Raw genomic sequence first — 9,001 nt, forward strand, 5'->3', positions numbered from 1 at the left:
CACACGTCTACATCTACATCTACGTTGACAGCAGCAGACAGTGCCCGCCTCGCGTGGAGCAGCTGGTTGGGTTTGAACTGCTGGCCTTGTGCCTCGCAGCCTGGACAGTACCTGACAGCAGCACCAGGGCTCCTCAGGGCCCTTAATGTTGCTGGGTGCCGTCAAGCGGGTCCCGACACAGCGGCCCGGTTTCAACAAAGCCGAGTGGCCTGGTCCAGTGTTTGAGCCCGTGGTCCATCTTGTCTACACCCACTCTCTCTTGCCATTCCTCTGACTCATCCAGCATGATGTCCTTCTCCAGGGACTGGTCTCTCCTGACATGTCCAAAGTTCCACGCGTTGACAGTCACCAGGCTTGCCTCCAAGGGGCACTCTGGTCAGCTCTCCATGCAGGGTCACTGGTCTGCTGCGGCACCGCCATGCACATGCGTCCATTCCTCTGCGGTCTTCTTTGTTCCGTGTCCAACTGTCACATACATACTCCGGGTGCTGCAGTGGTTACGCGTTGCGCTGCTAACAGCAAGGCCAGCAGTTGAGACACCCCAGCCCCAGCGCTCTTCCAAAGACAAGGGTTTACACTTCTATGAAGACTTAAGTCTTGGAAACACACGCAGCAATGAGCTGCGAGCAACCCTTCCCCCGAAGAAACGGTTCAAGTGTAATGGAATGACACACACACCACAGTCCAGTTAGCAAACCAGAGGTTTATACAATCCATAGGAGCAAAGTTACAATACAAATAGGCGTTTAAATACAGTCGGAGTCTGTTACATACAACGTAATGATGAAACATTTCAATTTCCATTACCGAAACTACTTGAAAGGCTCAAGGTCAAAAAAAGATAAAGCAAAATTGCTCAGGTAATAAAGTGCACTGGGGAAGTGGCCGCTGCAAGAGGCACCTCGGGAACTGCCGCCCAGGGGCTCCGCTCCTCAGGGCCAGTGATTCCCAGGGAAAGCGTTTCCCCAACCCTCAGCCTCGCAGCCGGCACACTGAAAGACGGGAGTCATCAACAGAAGGTATTTCCAAATAAAGTCAGGGAATGGAAGCGTGAATCAAAACATCTATTTTCGAGACATTTATTCTGTAGAAGAACATTCCTCAGAGAAGGAAAATCTTTGTGAGACTCGAATACTCCATGACCGGGTATCAGGCAGGACTGACATGATTCTGCACGTCCTAATTGTTTAAAAATGCAAATGAGATGCCGATGGTGGCACACACAGTCAAAACTGTTTATGCTGATTGAAGAGATGGGTGCTGGGGAAAACCACGATATATATATACACTTACTTATGGTTCTCTTGCAACTCACAGGTCTTCTGACAAGCAACAATACTCAACTAGGAAGGTATCCCCAAACCATGAAATCTTGCCAGTACAAGCAGCACTTACGTACACATACGCCAAACGGCAGTTGCTAATTAAGGGCAACATAATGGGTGTCCAGTCCAACGCACAATGTATAAGCAGGTGAGGGATGCCTGATCAAAGATTACGGAGACCTGAACACAAAAAAGCATTTAATCATCCAATATTTCACCTTACCATCGTTTTATAATGGGTAAATGCCAATACATAAAACGTAAAGCCAAAATCTGCAGGCCTACTGCACAGTAGAAACTATGACCAGGCTAACCAAGCAGCGTGTTCCTTGTATTGGTTCCGTTGCCCGTTGTTCTTGCCGGACAAAGGGCCAAGCGCTTGTCTGCCTGGGACACGCACTCACACGGCGTAGAGCGATGTCTGTTCTCCAGGCAGACTGCAAAAGCACTCTCCTCACGTCTACTCTGTTCCCACGGACTGTGCATGATCATCGTTTTCCTCCAAACAAAACACACGCAAGGACAGCTGGGTCGGATCCCTGCTACTTGGCCCGATGAGCGTTTCCAATGGTTTCTAAGACTTCGTCAAGGGCTGACCACACAAGAGCTGGACAGCGGCACATGGACTTCATTCATGTCAGACAAGCTGTGCTTTGGTGCCAAGTTAATTTTCCTTTTACTCTGAAGAAGTTATTCTCCCCACAATACACTCATGGATAAGGCCGCATCAACATAAGTCAACGTACAATTTACAGTCCTGGCTGGGGTGGGTGCCTAATGTGACCTTTTGGGGATTCTGACAAACAGGAACCTGTAACTGGTCTGATTCCCACAGAGCAACAGCCTGCAGAGACTCAAGTCAGTCCCTCCTGCTGGCAGTTCCCTGCTCCCCGGCACCCTGGGCACACCTTTCACATACCACACGTGGGCACAGGTTAAGTATTCCTGGTGAGCCCAAATGTCTGATTCTTGGACTGCAGGCTTAGAAGGGGTGGCCGCTGGGAATTTCTCTAGAAAATGCTGCGAACCCTGCTTCTTCTCCCTTTCTCTCCGAGACCCCTTTTCAACCAGCTCTGATTCTAAAAAGCTCTTGGATCTAAAAGGCCTGATTGGATAGCTGTGATCTCCTCTTGGCTGGATAATGTGTCAGGTTTATTAAAAGTAATGATGATATAAAATTTCATTATTAAACACTGAAAAGCTGGTTGCAAAATCATCTACATAAAAACTGGTGGGTTGAGCACCAGCAATATAAATATTTTTATAGAAAACAGTATAAAAATCAGTACCCTGTCTCATTTCTACAAAACACGAATAGAAAGGCTGCAAAAATCCAGAAGTTGTAAACATTATTGCCGAAATATTTGTTTGAATGCTGGTGATCCGCTTATCAAATTGCCTTTAACGACAAGAACAAAAAATCCTGAAACTACAAAAGATAGCCAACAGGGTCCCAACCGAAAAAGAAAAGCCGACATAATTTCTTTAGAACCAGCTCCCCGCTGCCCACTAACTCTCCAAAAACAATTTCTTTCTGGAGGAGAAATGATCAGTTATCTTTTGTGTCACTTCCATTCCTGAATGAAAGATTTGTGCGTGTCCTGTGGCTCACTCGCTGGCTGGCTGCTCAGCCGAGTCCGGCAAGGCCCCCAGAGGGCTCCCAGGCTCGTCTGTGGCGGCAGCTAGTCTGTTCAGTTTGCCGACCTCTGCCTGCCAGCCAGGGATCTTCTTGGCAGTCATGTGGCGCCGGGCGTGCTTCGTCAGGTGGTCGCTGCGCATGAAACGCCGCTCACACACTGGGCACACAAACTTCTTCTCCCCGGTGTGAGTTCTCCGGTGGCGAGAAAGTTCGTCTGACCGAGCAAACTTCTTATCGCAGCCATCCCAGCTGCAACTGAAGGGCTTCTCCCCTGGGAGGAAGAAACAACACACTTCAGAGAAAGCAAATGCTCGACACTCTGCTGGGTGGGTTTACTTCCTGTTGTCCTTCAACTGTTTCCCCCAAAACTCCGAGCCCGCCGCCGCACTGGGTGTGGGGACTCAAAAGTCAACTCAAGGAGGTCCTTCAAGCGCACTGTTCCCCACCACACCCAAAACGGCAATGTCTTCTTTCCAAAGAGGTTTCTAAAGAAAAAGCAATTTTACTCGTGGCCTGGGGGCAGGTTAAGACTCTTGCAAGAAGTCAGTTCTTCAAGGCTCACAGAACAGACTAAAGATCTATCTCAACTCACATTCAATCTAGTCACCGAACGACCCTTTCACAGGCTCGCCTAAGACCATCAGAAAACACTTATTTCCGATGGTCTTAGGAACCAAGACACGGCTCCTCTATCCGTGTCCAGGCAGTCCGCCCACCTGCAGACACGCCCACCTAGGAGTACCTGACTGTTACCCATGCTACACCACACTTCAAGACAAAATTTCATTGATTTGTCATTAGAAATAAGTATTTCACCATATATAATTACATATTGTTTTGTGATGAATCACTATGCTTTCATGATGTTCAGTTGGTTAACAATGAAAATACATCCTGCCTATCAGATATTTACATGACAATTCTTAACAGTAGCACCATGACAGTGATGAAGTAGCAACGAAAGTACTTTAATGGTTGGGGTCACCACCACCTGAGGATCTGTCTGAAAGGGCCGCGACACGAGGGAGGTGGAGACCCACTGCTCCAGTCCAAGCGTCCGAGCATGAGCAGGAGAGAGTGGGGAGCCAGTCTGCCTGGGACCTCGGGAGCCTGGGGAAGCCCACTAACAGAGCCCCCTGGGCCCACCAGCTAAGGGCCTTCCACAGTTCTGCAGCCTGGAGCTCACGACCATCTAGTGCACTCTGACCCTAATGGACACAGCAGAACTGCCCCCGGGGTTTCCAAGACTGTAACTCTTTATGTATGCAGACCACCTGTCTTTCTCCCAGAGCGGCTTGCCGCTGTTCTGAACCTGCGGGTCGAGACCCGTTTGCGGGGGTCCAACGACCCTTTCACAGGGGTCACCCGATTCTTAACAGTAGCAACATGACAGTGATGAAGTAGCAACGAAAACTTTTATGGTTGAGGGGTCACCACCACCTGAGGAACTGTGTGACGGGGCTGCACCCCGAGGGAGGTGGAGACCCACCAGGCATGTGGGTAGCAGTTCTGATCCCGCAGGGCTGCACCCCGAAGCCCTCATCCTCACCGAGTTTTCAAGGACCCGCAGTGGCTGGTAAGGCCTCGTACAATGACTATTATGCCAAGCTGCCTTTCGGGGCCTTTCCTCGGATCCACCCACTGTGCACGACTCGGCCTCCACACGGCACTTTACTGAGGAAGCGGCTTACAGATGGCCGTGAACGCGTGAATTCAGTGATCAAGAAACCCCAATTCGACATCGGTACTTGCAGAGTTGAGCAGGAAAACTGTCCTCACCAGGTGTTTGGGGCATCTCAGGAACTGGGTCTTGTCGCTTCCTGGAGCGCACACAGTCCACTGTAAGCACACGTTTGCCAAGACCACCACCTCCTGCCTGCCAGATGCCCAGCTTTGGGCCAGACATTTACAAAATGCCAGTGAAGGGCAATGCTTGTCTCTTTCTCTCTCTCTCTCATACACACACACACACACAAACATACACACACACAAGTATTTCTCGTTTACAACATGACATTCACAGCGGCAGCTACTGGGACCCCCAAAGAGCCGGTTTTGATCATCTGTTTTATGGGAGTCTCAACTGACACTGAACCATGCAGTGTCTCCCGGGTGTGAACTCGCCGCTTTTGTACGCGCTATCGAAAGTACACTTTGGACTAAAGCGCAGTTGAAACTCCTGCCAATTCTGTCCTTTCTTCACAGTATCCCACCATTCACTGCTGCCCCACCGGCTCTCACGCACTGCCACTGTCTGTGCCGACGCGTAGCGGGTCTACAGGTCAGGGCACACCTGCCCCTGGGTCTCTGAGGCTGCGACTCCCCTTTCTTCCTGTAACGGACAGGACAGCCGGGTGGAAACCCAGTTCCAGAGAATGGAAAACACACTTCCTGAGGGCGGGGCGGGGAGACTGGGAGGAGGCTCGGCAGCAGGTAACGGCAGACGCTCTCATGCACTATGCTGGGCAGGGCGACCTTCCAGCTCAAGCTTGGATAAGCATGCAGGCTGAACAGGAGTGGGAAGGAGAGGCGTGTACATAACTACGGATGTCCGTGAATCTACCTGTGCTAGGTGATGGGGTACACAGCGGGAAGCCAACGAAACTTTCCCCAACGAATCAAAACATAATCAGACACCTTCAAGGCAAGAGTCTCTGGGCCTGGGGTCAGGACCATAGTTTGGGGGTCACTAAGGTCAATTCTACTTTAGTTAAGTAGCAAATGGGTTATTGAAAGCTCATGAGCCACCTGCCATCAACAGGCAATTGGTCTCTCCCCACCTGGACAAAAGAAGGATGATGAAAAGCAAAGGCATATGGAAACAACCCAGTCGGCCCAAGGACCACGTAAACCTCCACAGCTGACACCCGAAGACCTAGGGGGTGCCCACTGCCGTCTATTAACAACCACCCAAGAGCCATCACATCAGAGCCCTGGACGGAGAGGGAGAAAAACGTGGACCAAACCCTGAAGAGATCAAGCCTGAGAGATCCCCCCATTCCGGCTCTCAGTCACTCTGCAGGTGTGGAACTGAACGCACTGGTGTCGGGATCACCAGAAAGGCAGCGTGTACGCAGTGACAGTCCCGAGGGAGGCGGGAGGGGAGGCAACAGGAAGCACAGGGGCACAAACAGAAAAGGGGACGGTACGTCGAGGGGTGTCCCGGCAATGGGTGAGATGAAACACGATGCCCATGCGTGGTAAAGTGGACGACTGCTGACCCGCTCTGGGAATCTTCACCTTATTCACAATGAAAAGTCAAAACCTGTGCTGCATGCACCGTCTTTAACCTGTTAAAGTGCTCAGCTGTGGAAGAAGTTTCAAAGGCAAATCTTACTAAGGCAACGTAAGCATGAAAGTTACAAACACAAGCCGGACACTGCTGAGAGTCCGTCCATTCTGATTGAGTGACCCTCAGTGCAGGGCTGCACTGCCCTGCCTGGTGGTCTGCAAGGCAGCAGACTGCCACAGCGCGCGTCCGCAGAGCAGACCCTGGGGGCTAACTGCTGCCTTTTTGGTTTGAAGTGGCGTGCTTTACCTACTGTGGCACTTACTTCACCTTAAAAACCCTTGCCCCTGAATCGATGTAGACTCACGGGCCCCAGGAACACAGGAGAGAACGGCTCCCCGGGGCCTGAGGCTGTGCATTCCTAAGGGCCAAAGCCTCATCTTTGTCCCCAACCTCCTGAAGAGGGGCTGCTGAGTCCCACCTATGGACCCTGGCTTAGCAGCCCAATGCTTACCCCACTACAAACAAAGCAAAACAGGAGCCCCACAGAACACACCGGCAATTCTCGGCCCATCTACTAAAGCAGACTCTCTGCAGATCGCAGGGCCACACGCAGCCATGTACACGGCGGAGAAACTAATGGAAATGGAAGTAACGTTCGATATTCTGGAATATCAAGTTCTGGAGACACCAAACCCGCTGCCATCGAGTCCATGCTGGCTCACAGCAACCCTGTGAGACAGAGTAGAACTGCCCTGCAAGTTTCCGCGGCTGTGACTGCTGACAAGAATAAAAAGCCCTGTCTTTCTCCCAAGGAGCTGCAGGTGGTTTCAAACTGCTGACGTTTTGGATCAGGCCCCATACATAGCCACCAGGGCTCCTCAGTCCTCAAGAGTAAACCTAAGTATGTTGCACTGATAAAGATGTTCCACAAATACCAGTGGTTTCTAAAATAGTGGGAACGACAGGCCCACTGCAACGTGAAGAGAAATGGGCATGGCCTGGCGGCACAGTGGTTACGTTTGGCTACTGCCAGCAAGGTGAGCAATTCAAAACCAGCCGCTCCTTGGGAGAGACAGGGCTGTCTACTCTCATCAGCAACTAGTCTCATAAACTCACAGGAAATCCTACCCTGTCCTGGAGCCGCTATGTCTCCACGACAGAGGACGTTTGGAGGTAACTCGATGGACTTGTCTATAAAAAAACCCCTCATTGCTGTCTGTGCTAATGATAACCCCAAGTCCCTAAAAAGATGAAAATGCTTCAGGATCAGTGGGAGGAAGTCAGGGGGGTCTATGGAGGTCACAAGATCCTTCCTAACTGGAATCTCACGACGATGTCCCCCTCCAGTGGAGCAGCCCCGCCTCTCCCGGGGTCCTCACACTTCCTCCGCCAGAGACCTCGCCCAGGGCATGTCCTACCACCCAGCGGGGCCCTGCTTCTCCAGCTCGCTTTTTACCTGTGTGGGTGCGAAGGTGAGCCTTGAGGTGGGAACTTTTGAAGTAGGTTTTCCGGCAGCCAGGGAAGGTGCAGACGTAGTTCCTCCGTCGGGAGAAGTCCAGCTGAGGGACGCAGTTTGGGCCGGACGCGATGAAAACTGGAGCAGGAGCGAGGGGCAGTAACCTGGTGCTCCCGACAGCCATCACGCTGGACGGGCAGGTGGCAGGCGGGGGGAGGGCGCCCTGGGGGAGGACCAGCATCACAGTTCCCTGAGGCACCGACGGTCCCATGAACACAGGCTGGGCCACCGAAGCAGTGTGGGGTAAGATGGGCTGGACAGTCCCTGCAGACACTGTGGGGGGAGACTTCAGAAAAGCTGGCATCACACTGCTCTGTCCAGTCACGGGGAGCATTTGGCAAAGGAAGGGGAGGTTGGGGGCAGGGACAGAAACCAGAGGGCTGGCTTTCTTTGACAAGTCATTTTCACAACTCTTTGGTGAGCAGTTTTGAACTGCAGCAGGCCACCCTGCCTGCTGACCTTGGTCGGAGGTGATCAGGCCACCAGGGTTGTGCCGGCCAGGCTGACAGGCTACCGCGCTGGTGCCAGTGGCGAGGCATGCATCTGGCAGAGGCTCCCGGTGCGCTTCTTCTCTGCTGTGGCAAAATCTCTGATCCTGAGTCTGGGCCCAAGGGCTGTGGGCAGGAGCAGGACTCTCCCCAGTGTGGCGGATCACACTTGCGACCACGGCCCTGCAGGGATGGTTGGGGGCCGGCTCCAGCGTCCCAAGCATGGTGCCAGGCGGTCCACGCTCTGTGACAGCCACAGCAGCACTGGGGGCAGTGGCCGGGACCACACGTGCTTTGGAATGCGCTGCTTGGGAGGGAACAGGTATCCCCGTTGATGGCTCCAGGAGATCGGGGCTCTGTGGAGGAGTCATGCACTAAAAAAACAAATAATAATAATAATAAAAACTATAAATTTCTCTGCTTAAATTTGAAAAGGGACTTGCTTTAAGCATGTTGCCCCCAATGTGTTTAAAAAGAAGTCTCTAAATGAGACTGGTCTACAGTTGCTCCCAGGAGCAGTGGGGGGCTTCACGCAGGCCAGAGGAGAAAGCACCCCCACTGCTCTGCTTACATGCCCATAACGCCAGTGCCCTGCTCTCCTGGACCTGTGCAGCTCTCAGGGGTCTTCAATGAGGTTAGAAAATAAATCCATATGCTTCAAATGGAGTATTTTTTTAATCATTTTATTAGGGGCTCATACGACTCTTATCACAATCCATACATACATCAATTGTGTAAAGCACATTTGTACATTCATTGCCCTCGTCATTCTCAAAACATTTGCTCTCTACTTAAGCCCCT

At 51.8% G+C, this 9,001-nt stretch overlaps 1 protein-coding gene across 1 annotated transcript in view; it reads right to left on the reverse strand.

The window, feature by feature from the left end:
* Window positions 1-683: 683 nt before the first annotated feature.
* KLF11 (Kruppel like factor 11) overlaps window positions 684-9,001 on the reverse strand; it is a 20,810-nt gene continuing 12,492 nt past the window's right edge. The window contains exons 3-4 of the mRNA XM_004696380.2: window positions 7,653-8,574; window positions 684-3,235 (exon numbers count right to left, since the gene is read on the reverse strand). Of these exons, the coding sequence (XP_004696437.1) occupies window positions 2,934-3,235; window positions 7,653-8,574 (1,224 nt within the window). The 3' untranslated portion in view covers window positions 684-2,933. The remainder of the gene's footprint in view (window positions 3,236-7,652; window positions 8,575-9,001) is intronic.

This window comes from Echinops telfairi, unplaced genomic scaffold (genome assembly GCF_000313985.2).
Source record: "Echinops telfairi isolate 266 unplaced genomic scaffold, ASM31398v2 ScPeMD7_9;HRSCAF=40, whole genome shotgun sequence".
Taxonomy (NCBI): Eukaryota; Metazoa; Chordata; class Mammalia; order Afrosoricida; family Tenrecidae; genus Echinops; species Echinops telfairi.